The sequence below is a fragment of the Myotis nattereri genome (genome assembly GCF_964212035.1).
Source record: "Myotis nattereri genome assembly, chromosome: 16".
In the NCBI taxonomy this organism is placed as follows: domain Eukaryota; kingdom Metazoa; phylum Chordata; class Mammalia; order Chiroptera; family Vespertilionidae; genus Myotis; species Myotis nattereri.
Window position 1 is genome coordinate 15146224 of NC_138091.1, and position 26983 is coordinate 15173206.

General features: G+C 49.2%; 1 protein-coding gene across 2 annotated transcripts in view; it reads right to left on the reverse strand.

The window, feature by feature from the left end:
• USP43 (ubiquitin specific peptidase 43) overlaps positions 1–26983 on the reverse strand; it is a gene marked incomplete at its 5' end in the record, with an annotated part of 53860 nt that overhangs the window by 7120 nt on the left and 19757 nt on the right. The window contains 10 exons of one of the 2 annotated variants that reach the window (XM_081109279.1): positions 1540–1704; positions 3369–3527; positions 5846–6173; positions 6271–6397; positions 7353–7430; positions 13410–13506; positions 16350–16468; positions 19872–20007; positions 21217–21352; positions 26457–26592. In XM_081109279.1, coding sequence (XP_080965405.1) covers positions 1540–1704; positions 3369–3527; positions 5846–6173; positions 6271–6397; positions 7353–7430; positions 13410–13506; positions 16350–16468; positions 19872–20007; positions 21217–21352; positions 26457–26592 — 1481 coding nt within the window. Of the gene's footprint in view, positions 1–1539; positions 1705–3368; positions 3528–5830; positions 6174–6270; positions 6398–7352; positions 7431–13409; positions 13507–16349; positions 16469–19871; positions 20008–21216; positions 21353–26456; positions 26593–26983 lie in introns of both variants that reach the window. The other variant, XM_081109278.1, reaches the window with a different exon arrangement.

Genomic DNA, 26983 nt, shown 5'->3' on the forward strand with positions numbered 1-26983 from the left:
CAGCCAGAGTAGACTTTTTAAAAATATAAATCAGCCCAGCCGGCGTGGCTCAGTGGTTGAGCATCGACCTATGAACCAGGAAGTCATGGTTCAATTCCCAACCAGGGCACATGCCCAGGTTGCGGGCTCAATCTCCAGAGTGGGGCAGCTGATCATTGATTCTCTCTCATCATTGATGTTTCTATCTCCCTCTCCCTTTCCCTTCCTCTCTGAAATCAATAAACATATATTTGAATATGTATGTATATATAAACATACATATACAGTGGGGCCTTGACTTACGAGTGTCCCGACTAACGAGTGTTTCAAGATACGAGCCGTCTCTCGGCCAATTTTTTGCTTTGAGTTGCAAGCTAAAATTCGGGTTACAAGCCAGCTTCAGATACCCCACCTCTAGTTGGCGCAGCGAACGTCACAGTGAACGCCACAACATCAGCCCAGCATCACGTGTCTCACTTGTTCACTTTTGATTTGACATACGAGTAATCTGAGTTACGAGCTCCGTCATGGAACAAATTAAACTCATAAGTCAAGGCCCCACTGTATATATATAAACATATATATATATAAACATATATATATATATTAGAGGCCCGATGCATGAAGATTCATGCAAGAATGGGCTTGCCTTCCCCTGGCTGCCGGCACCACCTTTGCTCCGGCCCTGAGCTGCCTTTCTGCCTTCATTCCAGCCCAGAGCCACCTTTCCACCTTCCCACGCTGTCCAGAGGCACAGAGTGGCTGAGGCAGTGCGGAACGCCTGCATCGTCACCATGGCAACGCATCCCGCCCCACCCCCAGCCGCTAGGTGCCTGCATATGCAAATTAACCTGCCATCTTTGTTGGGTTAATTTGCATACTCACTCCTGATTGGCTGGTGGGTGTCATGAAGGTATGGTCAATTTGCATCTTTCTCTTTTATTAGTGTAGATATATATTTATATATTTTTTACATACATTACTTCTCTGATGAATATTCCCCCAAAGCTACCCACTGTACTTGTGATAAAATCCAACCTTAGTCCATGGGCCAAAGGCGCATCATGACCTGGCCCCTGATCACCTGTCTCTGTCCTCCTCGCTCACTGTGCTCCGCCACAGCTCAGTGCCTTCCGCCCTCCCACACCCCCCGCTCATCCCAAATCCATGCCTCACTCTCACTCACTCTGTCCAAAGTGGCCTCCTTTGTGGAAAGGCCCTCCCCACAGCCTCTGCGCCCTCTCTCCCTCACCCCTGCCATGATATCTTCTCTGACTATTCACCTCTCCCCCTTGTCCCTGCTCTACGTCATGTCATCACATTCGTTTACTTGTTTCCGTGTTGCCCTCCCCCTGAGACAGTGAGCTCCACGGAGCAGAAAGGATGAACCTGCTGCTGGAGAGGACAGGGGAGGAGAGGGAGGCAAGGGCTGGGCATGGAAGACCTGATCTGACAGACGAAGAAGCCTCGCACAATGATAGACACTGGATACTCAAGGCCATGATCCAGCCCTCGTTCAAGAAAATAATCAGCACATTTAACCAACACGAGAAAACGTACCCTTTTCCTGACTGGAGAGGCTGCTTGTGAAAACGAGAGGGTTGGGCCCTGGGGGCTGGGTGGGGCTGGGGGCCGAGCGCCAGGACGACAGGCTTCCCCTCGTGCTGCTGGGGTTGCTCCCGAGCCTCAGGAGCCAGTGATCGGACAGGGAGGAGCTGGTGGAGCCTGCGGAGGAAGCAGAGAGGGGGAAAGTGCACCTTCTCCAGCATCGGGGGTCCCGGAGGAGCTCCGCAGGGCCGGACTCCCACCCCCGAGCCCTGGAACTGCTGACCAGAGCAGAACCACACACTCAAAGTTCAGGGCCAGAGGAGAAACCTGCAACTGATCACCTGCTGGCCAAGCTGGAAGTTTAAGGACAGGCGTTGGGCTCAGAGAGGCAAGTGCATTGATGAGAATGGAAATGCTTCCCATGAAATTGCTTTTCTCCAACTCCCGTTTCCTAAACATAGTGTGCTCTCCATTCTTCCTACAATCTTCTGCGAAGGGAAGGCAGGCTTTGCATTCGGGTTGATTTAGGGGGCATCTTAGTTTTATTTGGCTATTTTCCAACAATTGGAGAAAAAAATCTGAGTAGTGTTTTTAAAAAGCTCTTTTATTCCAAAGGTAAGGATGGCTAGTTTTCAGAGTGAAATAAGTCACATAAAGCCCTAGCTCAGTGGTTCTCAATCTTCTGGCCCTTTAATACAGTTCCTCACGTTGTGGTGACCCCCAACCATAAAATTATTTTCGTTGCTACTTCATAACTGTAATGTTGCTACTGTTATGAATCGTAATGTAAATATCTGATATGCAGGATGGTCTTAGGCGACCCCTGTGAAAAGGTCGTTCGACCGCCAAAGGGGTTGCGACCCACAAGTTGAGAACCGCTGCCCTAGCTGGTTTGGCTCAGTGGATAGAACATTGGCCCGCAGACTGAAGGGTCCTGGGTTTGATTCTGGCCAAGGGTACATGCCCAGGTTGGGGCTCGATCCCCAGTGGGGGGAGGGGGGGGCATGCAGGAGGCAGCTGTTCAATGATTCTCTCTCATCATTGATGTTTCTATCTCTCTCTCTCCCTCTCCCTTCCTCTCTGAAAGCAATAAAAAAATAATTTTAAAAACAGTACAAAAGCCAAAACCGGTTTGGCTCAGTGGATAGAGCGTCGGCCTGGGGACTGAAAGGTCCCAGGTTCGATTCCGGTCAAGGGCATGTACCTGGGTTGCGGGCACATCCCCAGTAGGAGATGTGCAGGAGGCAGCTGATCGATGTTTCTCTCTCATTGATGTTTCTAACTCTCTATCTCTCTCTCTTCCTCTCTGTAAAAAATCAAAATATATTAAAAAAAAAAACAAAAAAAAACAGTACAAAAAAAGGTCAACTCTTAATCCTTTTTTTCCCTCCTGACTTCCAAGCATGTTTGAGGTCAGGGTTAGCTAATACACGCACCACTGGGCAGCAGTTAGGTAAGCAGCTATGTCTCCTGTGAAGACCCTGCCACCCTCATGACTGCCCTGCCCTTTCCGACAGGACAAGCGCAGGCCGCTGCTGCACAAGCTTAATTAAAAGCTGGCTTGACCCGAGTGAGACTGGGACTATGAAATCCCACGCCACCAAGAGTCACCTGCCACGGGTACAAAACACTATGTCCCCTTTCTTAGATTTCAGTATGACCACACCCTTCCACACGGGATGCCAGCCGGCGGAGCTCACATCTCTGCAGCAGCAGACACAGCTTCCTCTTTCCGACCCCTGCCTCCCGCTCCTGGCCCTGGACGTTGGACTAAGTGCCTTCCCAGCTCTGCAAGGGGCTCCCCGCCCCCCCTGCCCTGCCCTGTCCTGAGCAGCACCCACCTCTCATGGAGCTGCTGGCTGACCAGCAAGGGATGCTGTTCCGCTTCTGATAAAACAGGATGTAAGCCCCCCGGGTGATGACCTCCTCTTCCGGCAGCGACTCCACCATGCTGTCGTCGTAGCTGTACCACTGGCCGTCCAGGGAGTTCCGGCAGTAGGCTGCAAAGGTCCAAACCCAACTCCCATTATGGTAGCCCCCCGCAAAGCGGCAAGACATACCCCACTGTCAGAGCTTAGAAATGGACAGGTTTGCAAGAGAATGAGAAATCTTGGTCCATTCTGGGCCAGAAATGAATTGTGTGGAATCCAAAAGGATCGATCAGTTACATGCCCAGATGCCTCCTCATGCTGCGACTTGAAACGGAATTTTACCTTGTAGCACCTACTCAAGCACAACCTCCAATCAAAGGGAGCCCCAAGTTCCTGAGCCAGGCCATGCTGTCCACGTGCACCCCATTTCTTCTGAAAGGCTTCACACTGCATACCTCTACTTCAGTATGCAATGAGAATACGCAGTTGGATTATGGAATGCCTCTTTCCTACCCAAAAACTGAAGTCCCACATTTAAGAAAATGCTCACAGCCCAGCCGGTGTAGCTCAGTGGTTGAGTGTCAACTTATGAGCCAGGAGGGTTCGATTCCCAGTCAGGTCACATGCGTGGGTTGCCAGCTCAATCCCCAATAGGGGACATGCAGAAGGCAGCCAATCAATGATTCTCTCTCATCATTGATATTTCTAGCTCACTCTCCCTCTCTTTTTAAAAAAATATCTTTTGAAAAAGAAAATGCTCATAAATAAGGGTCTCACCACCTTCCAAACAATTAAAACAAAATATTCTCCTTTCCCTTGTATCGCAGTGAATGGTACTCTAACCCACTCATCTGGGATCAGCCAACTTTCCCTGTAGCAAACAGAAACTATTTCACGGCACACATGGTCTCTGCCGCATATTCCTGTTCTTTTGCCAGTTTTTAAAATGCACAAACTATTCCTACCTCACGAGCCGTACAACAGGTACTGGGCTGCATGTGGCCCATGGGCCGTAGTTTGCTGACCCCTGCACTAATGCAAGCAGCCACCTCACAGTCCATCTTTGCTCCCCCTTTTCCCTTCCACCCTACACCCAGCCCAAAAACCACTTTTACTGATTTCCCTTCCAGAATGTGTCCTGAATACCTGCTTGTCATCACCCATGCACCAGACAACACCGTCTCTCACTGAGCCCCAGAAACATCCTCCTAACGGGAGTTACAACTTCTACTCTCACTCCTTTCTACTGTTCTCCACAGAGCAGAGCTCCTACCTCCATTTGTTAACAGAATTACACCCTGAGTCCTCTGCCTAAAACCCTAAAAGGCTTCCCATCACCCTCTAGAATAAACATGAACTCTTGTCCGTGGCTTACGGTGCCTTCTCATCCAGCCCCATCTTGCCTTACCCCTGACTCCCTACCCTTCAGCTGGGACATGCTTGCATCTGTTCTCAAACCACACCACAGCTCTGCCTCAGGGCCTTTGCACATGCTCGCCATGCTGCCCATCATGCTCCTCCTCCCATTAGTCACAGAGCTAGTTCCACCGAAGGGACATCCTCAGAGAGGCCTCATCTCCATCACAGACACAACTACTCAGTCAGCCACCTTTCCATAATGCCAGGCAGTGAAAATGCTCACGTGGCCAGCCCCCTTTATGTGGCCTGTGTCTGAAATTAGATTGAAGGTCCACGAAGGCAGGACTCATATCTGCCTTGTTCATCACGGATGCGCCAGCATCCAGCACAGGGTCTGGCAGAGAAATGAGACCTTAATAAATATTTGTCCAATGAATGAATGAGTGATGACCATGGATTTCTGCACAGTCCGGTGTCTTCCAAATTCCAGGTACATTAGTACACCACAACAGTGCACCCTTTGAAAAATGAATATTTTAAAGCATTTTTTTAAAGCGAAATAACTTATGTTCTTCTAGAACAGAACAGACTAAGGTAGATGAATATGAACAACTGAACAAGTCACCCAGCTATCTGTGTCTGTCCTTCTATTCTACTTCTCTCAAGTTGCCCTTGAAGGTAACAATTAAATGTACCCCATTGAAATAAAAACATCTGATAGGAACCCAAATCTGATAAGTAAGAGCCCTCGTGCTGAAGCGCAAACGAGGATAAACATCATTCTCTCGGTTCTAACAATTACCCTCCTCTACTTGACGTGGTCGAAGATTCGGGCCATAACTGACTTTACATCCCAACCACCCACCACCCACCCAGCTCGACTCTACGGCTTGGACCAGGCCCCCGCCCTCCGGCAGATGCCTGGGGTGCAGCGGGTGAGGGGCCAGCTCACGTCGAGTGGCCGCACAGGCTCGGCATGGCATTCCAAGGGTGCCTCCTCCCGGGGCATCGAGGCCCAGGCCACAGCCACGACACATGGCCACGGCAGCCACCAGCCAAGAGGCAGCGCTCACCTGTGTAATGCCCACCTTGCAGACTGCCGTGGTGGTTGCAGACGGCGTACAGGTCGTACAGGAAGTCCGGCGGGTAGCTGGTGGGCAGGCAGGCTGGCTGCTTCCAGGACGGCCAGGGGCCGGGCGCGGCCCCAGTGCTCCTCTGGGCCACGTGCGGAGCCATGTTGAGGCCGGAGAGCGGGAACTTCACCAGCGTGGAGAGCTTGTTTCTTCTCCCCGCCACCTGACAGAACCTCTTGAGGTGGACGATGAGGATGTCGGGCAGCGTCCACAGGCTCAGCTTCACCACGCCCTGCTGCAGGGCTTGGCAGTGGGGGCACTTCCACGCGTCGTCCTGGGCCAGCTGCAAAGGAGGCCACCCGATGTGAGGCCCCCACTGCACTGGGCCTCCTCCCGCCGCCCCCTCCCAGGCATGGTGACCGGTCCCCCTCCCGCCGGACCTGCTCCTCCTTCGTGTAGAACTGAAAGCATTCGTCCAAGGTGCAGCTGTGCTGCTGGTGCGCCTGCTGCTGCCGCCACACGCTGTCCGCGTCCTGCACCCGCTCCTCCTGGGGGCTCCCGAACAGGCTGCAGAGAGGAGCCGATGCCGTCAGGGCCTCTCTCTTCCAGAGGGGTCGCTCCCAATCCCCACTCCCAGCCCGCAGGTGGAAGGACCCACAGGGCGAGGCGAAGGTGCCCCGGGGGCCTCATGCCCTGACTCAGCGCTCGCTCTGTTCCCTGGAGTTCTGTCTCCCCCCCAGCTCCGCGAGGGACCCGGTCCTCGCCTCATCTGCCGCTGCTTCCTTGTCCTAGCGCAGGGCCTCCCACCCAGAAGCAGGTTAATGAACACTCGCTGGGCTGAACAGTGTCCTCTTTCAAAGTACGGCCGACGCACTCGGAGTCACAGAAGCAGCCGAGTGCGGGGAGTAAGGGCAGAACGACACGGGCTCAAATCCCAGCCGAGTTAGGCACCAGCTGCGTGACACTGAGCAACTGTGGAGCCTCTCTGGGCCTCAGCTTCCACATCTGAAAAGGTAGGTGATGTGGTCTCCACCTGACACGATGTACTAAAGATTAAATAGATTGCAAATGTGCCAAGTGCTCAGAGCAATGACTGGCACAGGGTAAGCGTTACGTAACAGTCCACTCCAACTGTGATGCCACTAGTGCCACCTGCCACCACCACTCTTACTATTGCAGGCACATCTTGTTTGACTGCACTTCACAGATGTGCTTTGTTACAAATTGAAGGCAAGCCCCTCCACCAGCAGGATTATGACTCGCTTTGTTGCGGCACTCGCTTTATTGCAGCACTCGCTTTATTGCGGCGGTCTGGACCGGAACCTGCAGAATCCCCGAGGTGTGCCTGTACTGCCCTCATTGTTTCCACACAGACAACTGGCACCAGGGTTTCTCAGAGGCATGGATCACGTGGCATCAAGGAGATATGCGTACTGCCTCAGTCACTGGGGCAATGGGCACAGGACGATGCCTGCACAGGCAGGCCCCTCTGCCCGCTGGGGTCAAATCCTGTCAGACTCACCGCTCCTTGGCACAGCTATCCCACTCGACGGCCAGCTTGATGTGTGGAGGGCCTCCGGGCCTCCTGAGATGCAGAGCCCTGAAGGAGAGAACAGGGAGCCCATGAGAAAGCACGCAGTCTCCTTCCCACATCTCTGCAGGGGGCGACGGTCGGCCTCCAACCCCAGGACTGAGCTTCCAAACAGAAATGTGCCCAACGCAGAGCGCAACCCGAGGACCTGGGGGCTTCTGGCTGCAGAGGCTTCATCCTAATCTGCCTCCCAACACCCCAGTCACTCCCTGGAGCTGGTGAGCTCTGAGCACTGGGGATACAGCAAGGACACAGACCAACTCTCCAGGCTCCCCAGAACCTTCTAGTCTGGGGGGCAGTTCCACTTGAACATCTCACACAAGTCCCCAATCCTGACGATGCCTAAAACGAGCTGCTCACTTTCCCCCACCACAACGCGAAAGGACCTCCCCCTAGTCCACCTCCTCAACCTAAAAGGCCTTCTCTTTCAGACCCTTGAATACCCAGAAACGCGAAATGCGAATCCGCCTCTAGCTCTTCCCAGTTCCATGGGCTCAGCCCGTTTCTGAACAGGTTTCCATTTCTTAACACAGAAGAGATACGTCGAGAAAAGGGTGGAGGACATGTGGCTTTGTCCCCGAATCAACAAGGCATAGGCAGGAGCTGGGAAAGTCTGCACCTGAGGGCGCTTGGAATGGATTGTGAGAAAAAAGAGGGGGCGTCACATGAGAACCTGTCACCAGGATGATTCAAAAGCATGGTGTGAGGTCCCGGAAGGCACGGAATCCTACGGCCGAGCAGTGCCAGGTCTAGGGTGGAGGCTGGCACCATCCCGAGGAACCGGAGCCAGCAGGGAGCAAGGAGCAGGTGTGTCTGGGAGAAGGCCTCCAGCTTGTCATTCCGATGAAGAATGACTGCCCTTCCTCATCTTTGTGTGGAATGAGGGGAACTAAGCTCGGGCATGTGGCTGTCTCCCTCTCCATCTGCCTCACTCCCCTGGTGGATGGGATTGGGGGGAGGTAGTCAGCTCATCCCTCCTGCTTACTCCTCCCTGTGGCCTAATCACTAGCAAGCAGATCCTCCCTCATCATGCCCTGAGCTTCCTGGAAGCAGCTCTATCTCCGCAGGTGCAAGGCTGGTCCCTGCAGGTGGATGGCTGGTCCCTACAGGTGCAAAGCTGGTCCCTGCAGGTGGATGGCTGGTCCCTGCAGGTGGATGGCTGGTCCCTAACAGGTGGATGGCTGGTCCCTGCAGGTGCAAGGCTGGTCCCTGCAGGTGCAAGGCTGGCAGACTAGGATGTCTCTTTAATTCAGAGGAGACATACTGGGGAGCCTGTGTGCAGCCCTAGGTCCAAGCCTCTTTCTTTACAGGCACATCTTGCTTGATTGCACTTCACAGATGGATTTCTTTACATATTAAAGGACCCTCGAATTCCCCATTCCCACAATCAAGAGACCTGCCTTGCTTGGGGTGGGGGGATTTAATTCTGCGGAACCTATTCAAAAGCTCGTATTGGACTCATATCTAAGCCACAGCCTTTACTCAGCAAAGGATCCTCTAATGCACCTGATGTGCTGACCTCTTTCTGCCTCGCTCCCCAGACTCCTTTCCCACCAGAGCCTCGCTTGGGGTAGGAAGGAGACGTGGTGCCCTCGGGCTCTGGCTGTTGTACGAAAGCCCACAGGCCACACAAAGAGAGAAGCTTACGTGAAACCTGCAGTCTGCTTCTTGTCAAACAGGAATGAGGACATTATTTGACTTTATGGCAGGATGTGCTTCCAGGAACACATGGGCGTGGTCTCTGCCCTGAGGAGCTAAGAGTCTAATGGGAGAGACTCAGGAATGCGCCCGGGCTGCTCTGCAGACCAGGGAAGACACCCTGCAGAGGAGGCACCATGGTGTCCAGGGGAGTGGTGAGGGGAAAGGGTCAGAGGTTTGTACAGGCAGAGGGCTGGGGGGAGAGGGGGAGAGAAGGGCAGGGTTTGTGCTGGAATGAGCACTGAGGGAAGGCCACATGGTGAGAGGGCGGGCCCAGACCTTGGAGGGAGGGAGGGCTTTGCATGCCACCCTTGGAGGTGTGGACTTGACCCTGTGGGCCACCGAAGGGTACAGATGCAGATGGATGAGAGGGACACTGGTCTAGAGGCAGATGGGACAGGGTGGAGGTTCCCGGGCGTCCAGCAAAGAGGTGCTAAGGGCCTGAACTCAGGCAATGGTGGTAAACGTAGAGAGGAGGCAAGAGATCTGAGGAACGCCCTGGATTTGGAACAGGGAGACCTGGTGGTGGGTTAACTGTGAGGAGAAAGTGAGGATGACCCCTAGGTTGCGAGCTTGGGTCGCTGGGCACATAGATGGTGGTCACCTATAGTCACAGAAGACAGGAGAGGAAAGGCCTCCCGGGAAGAGTTCCAATTGGCCAGTGTCCAGTTTCCATGTCTCTGAGACATCTCAGTGGGCCAGGTGGGTCTGCATCCGAGACCTGGGCCTGAAGGTGGCAGAGAGAACCCAGGCAAGATGGCCCAGGGCAGAGTGCAGAGGAGCACACAGCGGGCTGCACTGGGACACCGAGGCCCCACAATATTTGAGGGCCCCGAGAGGGAGAGAAACACTCCAAGGAAACAAGGAAATGTCTAGGAAATGTTAAGCAGAACACAGTATCCTATCTAATAAAGTGGGAATATGCTAATTGACCCTCACACCATTGCAAAGATGGCGGTGCCCACAGCCAATAAGGAGGGAATATGCTAATTGACTGCCACGCCCTCAGAGATGGCAGCACCCACAGCCACAAGATGGCCAGCAGGGGAGGACAGTTGTGGGTAGTAAGGCCTGCAGGGGAGGGCAGTTTGGGGGGACAGGGCTGGCAGGGAAGGGCAGTTGGGGGTGATTGGGCCAGCAGGGGAGCAGTTAGGCATCAATCAGGTTGGCAAGGGAGTGGTTAGGGGAAATCAGGCAGGCAGGCAGGCAGGCAGGCAGGCAAGCGGTTGGGAGCTAGCAGTCCCGGATTGTGAGAGGGATGTCCGACTGTCAGTTTAGGCCCGACCCCTGTGGGATTGGGCCTAAACCGGCAGTCGGACATCCCCCGAGGGGTCCCAGATTGGAGAGTGTGCAACCTCTCGGGTTCTTGTCACGGACTGGGCACAACCAACTGGGCTGAGGGACACCCCCCCACCAGTGCACAAATTTCGTGCACCAGGCCTCTAGTATCCATACAATGCAATATCATTCAGCCTTATAAAGAAAGGAAATTCTGACACACGCTACCACGTGGATGCACACCGAGGACATTGTGCTAAGTGCAACAAGCCAGTCACAAAAGGATGAGCACTATGTGATTCACTTCTATGAGGTACCTACAGTCGTCACAGTCACAGACAGGAAGTAGGATGGCGGTTTCCAGGGGCTGAGGGGTGGGGGAGAGGGGGAGTCATTGTTTAACGGCTACAGGGTTTTAGTTTAGGAAGATGAAAAAGTTCTGAAGATGATAGTGGTGATGGTTGCACAACACTGTAAATGTACTTAACACTATTGAACTGTCCACTTAAACATGTTAAGAAGGTCAATTACATGTGATGTATATTTGGCCACAATTTTTCACCGATGGCTGAATCTAGTCACAATGGAACAGAGTGCGGAATCTCAGAGGGAAGGCGGGGGAGGGTGGGTGGGTGGGAGGTAACCAACCAAAGACCTTGTATGCACATATGCATCACCCATGGACACAGACAACAGGGTGCTGAAGGCCTGGGGCAGGAGTTGGAAGGGGGGCGGGAGGTGACCAATGTGGGGGAAAAGGAGGACATACGTAATACTTTCAATAATAAAGAATTATTTTTTTTAAAAAGTAATTTCTAGGGGAAAAAGGAGGACATACATAATACTTTCAATAATAAAGAATTATTTTTTAAAAAGTAATTTTTGGGGAAAAGGAGGTGCTGGGATAACAGAGCAAGAAACTGAGGCTATCAGATGCTGAGGAGAGGGATGGGTGGGTGGGGGAGGGGTGGAGAGGGCGGGGTGACAGGCTGAGTGGCTGAAGGTGGGAGGAAGGGCTGCAGCCTCAGGGGAGGGCTCCCTTTAGCAGGGCCAGCCTGGGGGCAGCTACACTCTTCAGTGTTGCTCAAGCCACCTCTAGGGACAGGCCCGCGTCTTGCTTTGTTTCCAAATCAGAGCAGACTAATACTTCTGCAAACTAATATAATAAAAATGTACTGGGGGGGGGGGGGGCGGGGGGGAAGGGAAGATATAAAAATACAAGTTCAATTTAAAAAATTATTCTATTTATCATGTTTTAAATTGCTCTATCACATTGCTGTAATGCTTCTAAATGCTTCCTCTCGGGTTCTTGTCATGGACTGGGGACAACCAGCAGGGCTCTGTGGAGCTCTCTGAGTGCCTCCAGGGGGCCCTTCCCACAGCCTCCAACCCACCCCAGGCTCGGTCTCCCTCACACCCAGGCAGGCCCGCTGACATTCCTCTGCCTCCCTAACTCTGTATAGCATCGACCAGCCCAGGAGGGTGCAGATGGGGTGCAGGGCACAGAGCTTCCTGGCTCCCCCCTATCCTCCTGGTTCCTGGTCTCTTTATACAGGGAGGGGCCTGTCCCTGTTATAAGTCTGACACCAATTCAGGTTCTGACACCAATTCCTAGTGTGTTTTTTCCAAACCTCCATCAATGAACTCAGTTCTGACTCTCGCCACCTGGAGAAGCCTCAGGCCCCACAGGCCAAGGGCTCAGTCCCGTAGGATGGGGGCCCCGCCCCCCGCCTCAGACACCAATCGCAAGTCCGGGGTGCCTGCCACATGGGCTTCTGACCAAACCAATAATCGCTTGGAGGGTCCAAGGGTCCCCTCCTTGGGTTCAGTTAATTTGCTCAGAGCAGCTCACAGAACTCAGAGAAACAGTGTACTGATTAGATGACCAGTTTATCATAAAAAGGCTTAACTCAGGAACAGCCAGTGGAAGAGACAAGCAGGGCAAGCATGTGGGGGGGGGGGCGGGGGGGAGCCTCCACACCCGCCCAGGCTCCACCCTCCCAGCACCTCCGTGTGATGTGCTCATCAGGCCAAAGCCCCCCAAACGATGTCCTTCTGGTTTCGATGGAGGCTTCATTACATAGTCATGACAGATTACATCATTAACCAGGGGGACAGAGTCCCCCTCCAGCTCCTCCCTGCCTCCCCAAGGTCAGGGGGTGGGAGTGGACGTTCCAACCCTCTAATCACAGGCTGGTTCGCCTGGCAACCAGCCCCCTCCTTAGGTGCTATCCAAGAGTCACCTCGTTACACACACGTGGGTGTGGCTGAAAGGGGTCATTATGAATGATAACAAGACATCGTTAATGCTTTCATCATTTAGGAAATTCTAAGGGCTTCAGGCGCGCTGTGCCAGAACTGAGAGCCCCAAATGTGTATGTCTTATGACAACCCAAAACATCACCCAACACTGGACTCAGTCAGCCTTGGCTGACCAAGCCAGGAAATGAGACCCTCATGGAGGGTCTGTCTGTGGGGAAGGAGCAAAGCTGGCTCTCGGGTCCTGTGCTGGCCCGCGGGCTGCCGGGCAAGGATGTGTCCAGTGGGAGGCTGTGTGCGGGCAGGCGGAGAGTCAGGAAGTCAGAACCATCGGAGACACGGCCACGCCGGTTTCATCCTCAGCCAGAGTCCACAGCTGACTAGAGTTTGGGGCCGATGGTTCAGGTAGAATTCTCCCCTACGCTAGAGGGGGAATTCAGCTTGAATTCAGTAGCATGACTAACTGAATGAATCTGGGCTTTTCACTCAGATCTGGGTTCAAATTTGGGTTCGGCCATTAACTAGCCATGCGAGTGTGAGCACGTTAACCGATCTCTGGGAACCTCAGTGTCTCCTCATCTTTGAAGTGAGCATCATACTTCCTCCCTACACATAAGGACCGAAAGCCCTTACGTGTGTAAGGACCCACCTCGGAGGCAGACACTGGAGAGGTAAGTTACAGAGAGTGGCTACAATTGTAATCAGTGGTATTGACACATTCATACTCGTACCAAATCCGGAACCTCCCCTTACCTGTCCACTGCCCAGTGACAGAGGGGCCTGCTGTCCTGTGGGGACAAGTAGCTAAGGGCCAGGGATTGCCCCACCACCCGGATGGAGAACAGCGGCCCTGGGTTCTGCCAAGACAAAAACGGGGGAGGGGGTCATCAGGCCTGCTGTTTTAAATTAGGCTCTGAGTGCAGATACATGACTCAAAAACTGTAAGCCTTTCTGTTTACAGTCTATTTTGAATATTCCCGTAACAATTAGTATTCAAAACCGAGATGTGTGACGGCTTCATCTGCTTTTGAAGATGCACAGTTTCTTTTTTTTTCTTTTAATATTTTATTGATTTTTTACAGAGAGGAAGGGAGAGGGATAGAGAGTTAGAAACATCGATAAGAGAGAAACATCGATCAGCTGCCTCTTGCACACCCCCTACTGGGGATGTGCCTGCAACCAAGGTACATGCCCTTGACCGGAATCGAACCTGGGACCCTTCAGTCCACAGGCTGATGCTCTATCCACTGAGCCAAACCGGTCAGGGCTGCACAGTTTCTTTTAACATAGTGATCGAACACTGTCTAATGCAGTAAATTTCCCCGAGGGATAAGCATGCTGTTCTTAAATAACTCCTGTTTCATTGGAACAGAAGCTGGCACAGTCACTGGAAAAATAAATCAAGTATGTTAATGAATTATTAATCGGTAATTTAACTTACTTTAAGAAATTATCATCACCAAATTACCAAAATGAGCCAATAATATAAAAGCAAATTAGCTTATATTTTACATTCCCAAATGCCAATAAACACTTCAAAACAAGCCACATAAGGAAATACCAGCTATGTTTTTAGTCTAAGTTCCTAATGCATATTTCTGGTCCCAAAAATACCATCCAGCTTCTAAATAAAAACCCAACACACTGCTGCTATTTGACATCGAAATGAAAATGATCTATATAAACATTTACAAGATGAATGAAAACAAGAAAAAGCATGATTTTCCAACCCAGTTATTCCGGTTCAGGGTCATGGGTTGCCAGGCCTCTGCTGGGAGCTCAGGGCACAAGGCAGGACCCACGCTGGACAGGACACCCTTCCATCACAGGGTGCTCACACCGCACTCACACCCACACCCACACCCACACCCACACCCACACCCACACCCACTCAGACTGGGACAATTCAGACACCCTTCGCCTCATGTGCACATCTCTGGGACGTGGGAGAAAACCACACACACACACACACACACACACACACACACACACACACACACAGGGGGTGGGAGGTAGCAGTGTGCAGACGCCAGAGACAGTGGCCCCAGCCTTGTTATTGGAGGACCTGCTGTGCTTCCTAAGGAGAAGCTAGTTAAATCTTGAGCTTTGCTGGTTGGATGGCAACACAAGGCCTCTGCACTGAATGGAGGCAGTTTACCCAGCCTGCACACAAAGGAAGTTTACAAAGTCGCCATAAACATGCCTCGGCAATGATAACTCTCCTCCTTTATAATTCATGCAAAGTAAAAGCCCGTCCAGCAAATGGGCCATTTGTTTAAGAGTCACTTTCCTGTCCTCTCTCCTTGGCTGGAGAAATTCATTTTAGAACCTCCACAATATGCTCACTATTTTTCATCTCTTCAGTTCAAGGATGTGAATTCTGAATGTATTCTTTCCAAATGATTAGCATATGGAGCCAGTATTGAATACATTACTAAAAGCATTCTGAGTTACATGGGTGGGCTAGCGTGGGAAGCTCACAGCCAACCATTCAACATACATTATTCCTACAGAAAATCCTTCCAACCACATGTTTACCGATGACTGGAAAGGCGTCCACAGCTGAGTTGGAGGTGACCTGTAATAGAATTTTGCTGGCACCACCGATTGCTTGATTGGTTTCTAAAGTCAAAATGACTGCAGGGGGCAGAGGCAAAGGCCCCCGTGTGTCTGGGGGAAAATGGGCCAGCTGGGTTCAATGTTCACATGACAGTGGTTCATCCGCTTTCAAGAATCAGGGGCACAGGGTTTGGGGGAGGCTACAGCTATTCCTAGGTACCGTGACCTACTTAGAGAGAAGCCGTGTTTCTAAATTGGGCTCTGGCAGAGCTGCTGGGCAGAATAAAAGCAAAGTCCCTTAGAGCTAATGATGGGTACAAATGTAGGGAGGTCTTTAACAAAGTGGTATTTGGAGTAAATCCTAAATTAAATGTATGGTTTTCCCTGAGCACTAAGCAACGTGAATTATAAAGAATTATCACTACGTTTGGTACATCCCCCAAATAAAAAGTTCTAAGAGGATAGCTGGGGAGGGGGGGCCCAAAAATTTCAAAGCCACTGACTTGTCCCTAAAAATGTCAACATCTTCTGTGCCAGGCAGCCATGGGATTAGTTTCTGATACTATAGGACAGTGATGGCGAACCTATGACACGCGTGTCAGAGGCGACAGGCGAACTCATTTTTTGGGTTGATTTTTCTTTGTTAAATGGCATTTAAATATATAAAAGGTGTTTTCCCTTGAGTTTCTCTCTCAGTTATTCAAAAACTGGACAAAACTATTTTAAAACTAGACTTTATATTTGGACAGGAACATTAATTTTCCACATAAATTATGAAGTCCCTTCAAGTTTTTGATCCAAAGATAAGTTACAGTTTATTACAGTAAGCTGTCCTACGGGAAGCCATAAATGTACAAAAGTGAGAAGAATAATGTAAATCCCACACTTGACTCCAATGGTGTTTTGTAAGATTTAAGGAGAAAAAAAGCTGTCCATGAAAGGTTATTTGTAAGGCTGTGAAGAGTGAGCCGCTAGGGGTCATAAATTGGTTATTTCCTTGCACGTAAATCAAAGTTATTTTATACAATAACGTGAATACTTATTGACAGCAAACTCTGGTTTCTCCTGAGCTACTCCTAGCTTCCCACCTCATCTCCACCCCCTCACAACACACACACACACACACACACACACTGACCTGCTGTCCCGGGACCTCGCCCTTCAGGAGGTGGCGGACCTTGCTGAGAATGCACTGCTGGAGCTGGACCCAGGAGATGGTTCTGTCCTCCCTGATCAGGAATGGTGGCCCAAACCTGAAAATCCAAGGACATCGGGTTATTTCCGAGGAGGAAAAACCAACACATGTGACCGTTGCTCCCTCATAGCTGCTCTCCACTGGCCAAGGGCTCAACGCCAGGCGTAACGCAAAACTGCCCGTCAGAGGACCTGCTGCCAGGGAGACACTGAGGCGGAAACAGGCCGAGGAGACACTGCAGGGCAAAGAGATGCTCCGAGTGCGCAGCGGCTGGGAGACGCTCTCCCCACAGAAGAGAGCGGAGTGAGAGAGCACTGCAGCCAGAGGGAAGCAGCCCAGCCGGCACTGATGCCTGGTGCATCAGGACTACCCTCATCACGGGGGGAGGTTTCACGTCCCACGCAGATGGACACGCCGCAGTGAGCCCCGACGCTGAGAACGCCCTGCGGTCAGTTCCAGCTCAGCCATGGGAACTCTGGGCACATCCCTGACTGCTGACTGTCCCGTGACCACACCACACACGGTTTTGTGGAGAGTCAGTGGGTTAAGGATGTGAAGCTGCCCTAGCCGGTTTGGCTCAGTGGATAGAGTGTCAGCCTGCGGACTGAAGGTCCAGGGTTCGATTCCTATCAAGGGCACATGTACAGGTTGCAGGCTCGATCCCCAGTAGGGGGCGTGCAGGAGGCGGCCGATCAATGATTCTCTCTCATCATTGATGTTTCTATCTCTCTCTCCCCCTCCTTTCCTCTCTGAAATCAATGAAAATATTTTCTTTTTTAAAAAAAGAAAGAATGTGAAGCTGCAGAATAAACTCTGCACAAGTCTCAGGTGCTGTGTCCGGAGAGGCAAGCACATTGGGCCACCCACTGTGTGTGGACAGGTGGGGTTATCTGCCTTGCCCTCTACTATCAGGCATTCAGATTGCTTCAACTTTTTATTGAAACAGTGCTTGCTTATAACAGGACGACATGAACTCTTTTACACACACCTCTGGGTGCACATGACTAATTGTTCCTTTGGGATAAAGTCCCAGAAGTAGAAATGGGAGACCAAAGCTGCCCTCCAGAAAAGCAACCCCAGTGTACCGACGAGGCACCTGCCCAGAATGGGCATCGCCAATCTCTAAAACTTCTTTAACAACCTGAAAGGTTAAGAATAGCATCTTGGCCCTAACTGGTTTGGCTCAGTGGATAGAGCGTCAGCCTGCGGATAGAAGGGTCCCAGGTTCGATTCCAGTAGGGGATGTGTAGGAGGCAGCTGATCGATGTTTCTCTCATCCATGTTTCTAACTCTATCCCTCTCCCTTCCTCTCTGTAAAAAAATCAATAATAAAAAAACAAAGAAGTTCTGTTGCAGTCAGAACTTCTACTAGCACATGAAGAGGCCTATTTTAACTTCAGCTTGTGTTCCTTCTGGAAATGCATGTGAATCTCTGAAGCTCCTGTTACTAAAAGAGTATTTCTCTCCCTTATCTGAGAGCTGGGTTTTGCATGATGGATCTGAAGCCTTTATCTGTCACATGATGCCAATATGATTCCTCTGTGTGCTTTGCCTTTCAAATTTGCTTTGAGTTCAAAATTGTAAATGTATTTAAAATATTATCCTGTTCTCTTATAGACCCTGGCTTAAGTGTTAAAACAGTCCCCACCCAAAGACATAAATATGCCCCTACATTATCTTCAAGCTATTTTAAGGTTTCCTTTACTACAATCACCTCTCTAATCAATCTGGAATTTACACATGTGAATTTATGGTGGGAGTAAAAAATTGATTATATAAAATTTAAAAAGAAATCAATTAAGTCAGCATTTCATATAGAATAATTCATTCCCTACCTAGTAATATGAAATATACCATTTCTATCATATAATACTTAAATATAGTTTGGCCTGGTCTGTTCATTGATTTAAATATCTATCCTTCTGCCTATATCACAATATTTTAATAATCACAACTTCATTCTGTTCTAATAGAACAATCCCTCTTCTTCCCCCAATATTTTCTGACTATTCTTACAAGCTATTAGTCCAGATAAATTTTATATTTTATCAACCTAAAAATTTTTTATTGGAGCCACATATCTTTTAAACATTTTATTTGGACTATATAAGAAAAGTCTCTGCTTTTGTATATTAGTTATGTAGCCAGTCACTTGCCTGAACTCTTTTGTTAGTTTTAATCATTTTCAAGTTCTTGGTTCTCTGGACAGTGGATCTGCAAATAGCTGTAACTGTATCTCCTTACAATTACAGAGCCAGTTTCTTCTTCCTTGTCCCACCATACTGCCCAAACCTCAGTACACAATCTATATATATATAAGCCCAGCGACCATTACAGTGGAACCACCAGAATGACAGTAGCCGTGATGTACACTGTGGCAGCCAACCAGCCTGATCCGGGCCCCAATTGCCCGTCCCTCTGGCCGGCCCAGGCCGATCGGCCCCCAACACCCCAATCGGGATTGGGGGTGTCCACCAACTGCCTGCAGCCCCTCCCCCTAGCTGGCCCAGACCCTGATCGGCCCCCAACACCCCTAAATCACTGCCTGGCTCCCTGGTGCATGTACATTTAGTGAAAGCACAAGAAAATAATTATCAGTCTCTTCTGTCCCTGACCAGAGTCTCCAGAGAGCTCTGCTAATACTGCAGCGAGTGTGGAATTCTCTCTCCATGGCCCTCAGCCCCAGGAGACCTTCCAAGTTAGCCAAAAAGGCAACCTAAGCATTGACGGGATGGCGGCCCTTTGCTGAGGAATGCAGAGAGGCTGGGTGGGGATTTTGTGAAATTGCAGTGCCTTGCAGATTAGGTGAGCTTCCAATCTCTCTTTAAAAGGGGCAGCCCACAGGCTGCCAGTAGCAACAGCAGAGGGTAGGCACATTCAAAAACAGAAAAACTTTTAAACAAACAGACATGAAGATCATATTGGGAAACTGAGAGCAGAGCCCCTGGAAGAACACAAAAATGGTTAAAGGGCCATCATCCATCTTGATATAGGTTTGCAAGCAACACATAAACAACTTCATCTCATGGCACGTGAAATGCAAAACAGTTCTGCTGTGGGTTTTCTTTTGGCCATACTTCAAGTATAATTAGATCCAGCTGGGGGGAAAGCTATAGCTCCCAGCATTAGAACAGGCGGCTCCTCCCAATGGGCCCCCATCGGGGCAGGTGGGCCGGCCAGAACCCACCCGTGCATGAATTCATGCACCAGGCCTGTAGTATAAAATAATAGTGGTGAAAGCACGAATAATTGTTCCTGAAATTAATTTAAAAAGCTTTCAATGTTTAATTGTTAAGGACAATGTTTGCCATCTGCTTAAATTATTCCAGTCCCTATTCCTAGTTGATTAACCTTGAAAAACGGGTGTTTAATTTAATCAAATTAGAATTATTCTAGACAGAATTCCACGTACACATCTACACATCCCAGACATCACGTAAAAAGGATGCAATGAAACATACCTGCTCGCCTGCTGCCCTGACCCCACCAGGTTACAGAAGAGGATTAGCATCTTGTTCTCCCTGTGGGCAGGCAGGGACAACCGCTGACCTGCACGGGCTGCCAAGCGAGGGGACACGGACAGACCAGGCGAAGGAGCTGAAGAGAGAGAACTACATTTGTATTCTTCAAGGAGCTACTTCGCTGGGTCAAAACCCTGCTTCTCTAGGCCCTCGTTCTCTTAACCACCCTTAGGAGACTCTAGAGCACTTTAGGGGAAGAGATAGAAGGTTCATGGCACTGGACGATCATATAAATAGTAGAGAATTTGTGTTGTGTTCAGCCAGCAATTAAAAAAATGAGGGTAGGGATTTTAATGAACACTTTTCAAAGCCAGTCTGAAAAATACTCCAAAAGCATTGTGGATGCTCGTATGCCTGACCAGAGCCACAGAATACCCACTGTCTTCGAAAGCCAACGTAAGAAGCACACAGAGCAGGTAGGAATCTTTACCCTTGGGGAAGTAGGGGGTCTGGACTTTCCTCAATTTCCAATCGGTTCAGAAAATTTGACTTTTAAGGCACAGGTGTGTCGCCTGTGATTGAATTTGAAATGAGGGCTTGTTTCACTGAGCTACAACGTAATCAGGGCCAGTCAATGTCCTGTCCCAGATTCCTTACCCAGAGTCTCTCTGTTGACCCAGAACCACCATAGACACCTGGTCCCCACACCTGTCACCTAGGCTTGCTGAGGATGCAGGGCTTGGGCACAGGATTAATCTGGGGATACGGTGACACTGGCACAGGGTCCTTGACTGACTAAATGACCTACAATGAAAGATTGTCAGATACTGGCCATCTTAGCTAATCCAAAGTTTAGGAAAGCCAAGCATTGGGAAGCGGAACTGTTAACAAAAAGTCATTTATAACCTCTCTGGCCATCTGCTGCTCGAACTTATAAAAATTTACTTTAAGCACAGACCTTGACTCTCTGGAGTCTGAATGCAGAGACTAACCAGCACCTGTTCTGATTAGTGCTCATCAAAGTGTGCTCTCGGGACAGCAGCATCACCTGGGAACTCATTTCACTTGAAAATTCTCAGGCCCCGCCCCAGGCCTAGAGAATCAGAAAGAAACCCTGTGGGTAGGGCTCAGCAATCTGCTCAAACAAGCCTTCCAGGTGACTCTGATACTCACGAAAGTCTTGAAAGCCCCTATATTCATGGAATATTTTAAAGTAATCAACCATCTATACAACAAATATCAGAGAAAATAAGCCTCCAAGTACGAAAACTAAATGTCTTATGCCTCAGGACCCAATGAGTACTCTCTCAGACCTGTAGCCCACGATATTCAAGCACTATTGTACCTGCGAGTGTCCCCTGGCCAGGTGGCGGAGGGGCTTGGAAGGCATACACGTTATCTCCCTCTGCTATCGTGTTCAGGTCGTCTTCATCAAAGAAAGACCGCTGGAGTCCACTGGGGCACAGTTCAACCAGGATCACCTGGAATGAGAAGGATCGTGTTCCATCTTGATTTCTCCAAGGGAACTTAACAAATAAGAAATCTAAAAGCGAAGGGATTAAGAAATACAAATTGGCCGTTACAAAGTCATGGGGAGTAAAGTGCTGCATAGGGAATAGAGTCAATAATATTGTAATAACTATGTATGGTGTCAGATGGGTACTAGACTTATGGGGGCAGGGGGGTCACCTCATAAGTTATATAAATGTGTAACTACTATGCTGTATACTTGAAACTAATATAATATTGAATGTCAACTATAATTGAAAAATTTTTTAAATGTGTTTTTAATAATAAAAGAGACTGATAGATTTACAACTGTCCTTTACCCTTCCCTCCCTTCTAGCTAGTGAGAAATACTGCTTATTTTTAATACTAAAATACAGTAGATATAACAATTAGATTAAATACAGACATCTCAACTGCAACAATAGAATATCACACTGGCCTAGGGAAGGGTAGAGGGGAGTTGAAAATCTAAACTTTAATACCCAGCTAAAGTATCATGCAAGGTGAGCATAAAATAAATTCTTCAGATCTCCATTGAAAGAATTTCTAAAGTATACTGCCAACATTTTTTACATTATCACGTACATGAAAAATATTTTTATGGAACACTGAGGTAAGCAGAAGAATCTGGTTTTGTAGAGGAAAAGTGGGGTGACTGCGTTGAGGGTCCTGGATGCCCCAATCCCAACTTTGTCACCTCCAGGGCTACAGGAATCAAAGTCTCAGTGCACACAAACCATTCAAGGCACACTGGCTGGAAATTTTCTTATAAAATATACATTTCAGGGTTTAAAAAAAAAACCAAAATTGAATCCAGAGCAATACTTGAGTTTTAAAAAGGTAAACACTGGTAAATGTAAATATGCAGTGACTATATAAACCTAAAATAACAACTAAACTACTACTACAAGGAAGAACAGGAAGGAGGGATTATCCATCTACAAAAATATCTAAATCAAAAAGGTATAAAGGAAATTAAAGCATGCTGAGATCCTTGTGTTGCTTGGGAAAATTAACAGAAGACTTTGTCAATGCATGTTGACTTTTTTAAAATATAATTTTATTGATATCAGAGAGGAAAAGAGAGGGAGAGAGATTTTCATCATTTACATCAATGATGAAAATCATTCATTGGCTGCCTCCTGCACACCCCCTACTGGGCATCGAGCCCACAACTCGGGCATGTGCCCTTGACCAGAATCAAACCTGGGACCCTTCAGTCCACAGGCCGACGGTCTATCCACTGAGCCAAACCGGCTAGAGCTGCATGTTGAGATCTTAATGATAACCAGTAAGAGCATAGAAATATAATGTATATGTTCCAAACCTGAAGAGATGAAGTAAAGAAAAATTGCTCAAACCAAAAGAAGCAATAAAGAAAGGGATAAAAGAAACAAAGGAAAAGTAGGGTAAATAGAAAGCATAAAATAAGTCCAAATATGTCCATGATCATATATAATATAAATGGAATAAAGTGGCCAGTTAAAACTAAATGTCAAAATAGATTTTAAGTTCCAATCAAAGTGCGCTCTCCTGCACTTAGGAATCCCAAGTGATATGTATCTCCCTGAACAAACAGGTCACACCTTTCAAATTCCCCAACAGTCCTTTCACTCTCTTAACTATTCAAACTCTACCTCTCAGACTTTGATCTTTTATTACTAACACTAGAGGCCCGATGCATGAAATTCCTGCAAGAGTAGGCCTTCGCAGGCGAGGCTGCCTTGATCCCTCCCTCGCAGCTGAGGCGGCTGCCTCGATCACAGCCACAGAGGCTGCCTTGATCCCACGGCTGCAGCCCCAGGTTCATCCCGGAAGGACATCCAGAAGGACATCTGGTCTAATTAGCATATTATGCTTTTATTATTATAGATCCCCCCCCCCCAAGATTCTCATTTACTATCCTACTCTCTTCTCTCTCATTCTCTCAATAGATCCCCATAGAGCACAAAGCAAGAAACAACGGAGTTTTACCCACTTGAGATCCTTATAAAATGACTGTAGAGGTCGGAGGGACCGGGGTGGAGGCAGGAAGAAGCACTGGGGTGATGGAAAGGCTCAGTAATCATAGTGTCCTACAGGATATGCATGCAGGTAAAATTTCAAGATTTTAACTTTAAAGCATGTGTACTTTATTGTATGTGTATTATTCCTTAACAAAAAAGGTTAATGGTATTTTTTAATTTGAAAAAAATCCATTGAGGTCTTTAAGGAAGTATACAATTCCCCTTTTACTATTAAAGAAACAGAGGACCAATTACTTTGTCCAAGGTCAGAACACTAGCAAGTGACTGAATCACAACGAAAGCCCCGTTCTCAGCCCTTCCCTTCGTGCCACAGTGATTCTCACCACCGTCACCTCTACCCTGTCCTTTCATGGGGGGACCCCTGTTACAAGCTCTGTCCTCCAAAGTCACAGAGAATCCAATCTCGTTACCAAGCCTCCTTTAAAAGCAGGTAGAGCAGGAGAAACTAAAATGGCGGCATAGATAAACACCGGGAAATAGTCGCCTCCCACAACAATTGAAAATTAGCCCAAAGGACGGAGCAAACATCGTCCAAAACAACAGGAAGGCTGGCTGAGTGTAATTTCTACAACTAGAAGAAAAGAAAAGCACGCTGAGAGCCAGAGGAGCTGCGGAGGCTGAGTGCAGAGGTACGGCGGCGGCGGCTCGCGCGCGCGGAAAGGGGGTGGCACCTGAGGACGCGGCTGTCTTTTTGAATCACAAGCTCCTGACTGCTCTGATCTCCGGTTCTGGGAAGTCTCTGGGGACTTAGGACTCATACGGGGAGAGGCAGCTCTCTCAGGCGGCAGCGGGCGAACTTGAGGGCCGCTTTCCCTCAGAGGTGCTTGCAGCCGTTACCGGGACACTGAGACGCGCGACTCCGGGCGCGGAGAATCAGCCATTGCTTCTTTCTACGCCCTTTGACTCCCTGAGACCACGCCCCACCCGGGCTGCGGCAGAGGCTTTTGCATGTGAATGCCCCAGAACTTTGCAACCTGATAATTACCTAACTGCAGCCGGGCCAGCCAGACCCGGAACTTCCAAGAGAAGGCCCAAGGCCCCGCAGCGGCTTGCATTGCTTCACAGCTGAGCCTCTTCGTAGTTCCTGCTGTGTGGCCTCAGGCAGGGGCTGAATTAGCACCTCCTTAGATCCAGGAGCCACTGTACCCAGTGGTCAGAGGGGGTCCATTCTCCCACTTCAGACACAGCTGCTTCCCACAGCCAATTGGCCTGGAGGTCAATTCCTCCCAGTGATCCTACAACAAGCGAGGCACCAAGAGTGCACCAAGAGTGTCCACCCCAGGTAACTGGGGAGGCTGAGCCACTGGGCCCTACAGGACACCTGGCGCGCAGGCCACTCTATCAACACAGGGAAACAGCCAAAATGCGGAGACAGAGAAACAGGTCACAATTGTCAGAAACGGAGGAGGACAGACGACTGGATATAGAGTTCAAGGCCACGTTTATAAGGTTTGTCAAGAATTTTATGGAAACCGCCGATAAATTTAATGAATCCCTCAAGGAGTATGGTGAGACCATGGAGGTCATGAAAAAGGACCAATTAGAAATTATGCATACACTGACTGAAATAAAGAATACTTTACAGAGATCCAACAGCAGACAAGAGGATCCCAAGAATCAAGTCAAAGATTTGAAATGCAAAGAAACAAAAAATACCCAACCGAAAAAGAAAAAAGAAAAGAGATTCAAAAAATATGAAGATAGTGTAAGGAACCTCTGGGACAACTTCAAGCGTACCAACATCAGAATTATAGGGGTACCAGAAGGAGAGAGAGGGCAAGATATTGAAAACCTTTTTGAAGAAATAATGACAGAAAACTTCCCCCACCTGGTGAAAGAAATGGACTTACAAGTCCAGGAAGCGCAGAGAACCCCAAACAAAAGGAATCCAAAGAGGACCACACCAAGACACATCATAATTAAAATGCCAAGAGCAAAAGATAAAGAGAGAATCTTAAAAGCAGCAAGAGAAAGACAGTCAGTTACCTACAAGGGAGTACCCATCCGACTGTCAGCTGATTTCTCAACAGAAACCATGCAGGCCAGAAGAGAGTGGCAAGAAATATTCAAAGAGATGAATAGCAAGAACCTGCAACCAAGATTACTTTATCCAGCAAAGCTATCATTCAGAATGGAAGGTCAGATAAAGAGCTTCACGGATAAGAAAAAGCTAAAGGAGTTCATCACCACCAAACCAGCATTATATGAAATGCTGAAAGGTATTCTTTAAGAAGAGGAAGAAGAAAAAGGAACTCTTACCATTTGCCACAGCATGGATGGAACTGGAGAGCGGATAAATACCACAAGATCTCACTTATTTGTGGAATATAATGAACAACATAAACTGATGAACAAGGACTGATCCAGAGATGGAGAGGCATTGATTGGACTGTCGGGCCTTGGAGGGAAGGTAGGGGAGGGTGGGGGCAAGGGGGAAAGATCAACCAAAGGACTTATATGCAAGCATATAGGCCTAACCAATGGACACGGACAACGGGGGGGTGAGGGGGTGAGCGGGGAGAGGGGGGGTAGAGGGTACACATATGTAATATCTTAATCAATAAAAAATATTAAAAAAAAAAAAAAAAAAGCAGGTAGAGCAAAGCCAATCCCACTTTCCCCCGAAGCTCCCCTCTCGTGTTACAAGCCCTCAGTTCCCTCAGTGGTCCTCACATTTCATTGATTGTCCTTTCCATAACCTGGTTCACAGGATGCTGTGAGAATTAAATTGGCTACGGATATAAAGTTCATAGAGTACCCAGCGCTTATTAAGCACTGCTGAGGGGTAGTGACTGCGGAATCACTGTAGTTGCAATCACCGCCACCTTCTTGGAAGACAAAGGTAGTGTCTTCTTCTGGTGATTCTCTGTAAATGCCCAGAGAGGTCAAGACCTAGTCATCACAGACACCAGGGATGACTAATCACACAGAAACCCATGAGTCACGCTGGCGTCACCCGAGAACCAGAAATTAGCCTAAGCAACCGAGACAGCTGGCTCAGTTAGCATCTCGCCCTCCAGTGACCAGGCCCCAGGCGCTTCCATCAGACCTCATCCACAGGGACGTTGCCTTCCTGGGCCACCATCTTCCTCAGGGCTGCCACTGTGCTGAGGATGGGCACCGCCAGGCCAACCCGCAGGAACCGCTGGCTCTGAGAGGGGAAGACCAAGGTGACGCTCAAGAACCTGAAAAAGAGGGAAGAGTCCACATCCTTAAAGGACTGAGATGAACTGTCACCAACACCCCTGACACTAGGTCAAGCTCAGCACCTGGGCTTTTCTCTGCTTCCAGGGAGGGTCACTATATTCCACTGTCATCGGGTGGCACTGGAGAGCCAATTCTCCACAGATACCACTGAGTACTTTTCCAGCAAGTTAAAAATAAAAGGTATTTGGTTTACGCCCTGGCTGGTTTGGCTCAGTGGTTAGAGCGTCAGCCTGCGGACTGAAGGGTCCCAGGTTTGATTCCGGTCAGAGGCACATGCCTGGGTTGCGGGCTCGATCCCCAGTGTGGAGTGTGCAGGAGGCAGCCAATCAATGATTCTCTCTCATCACTGATGTTTCTATCTCTCTCTCC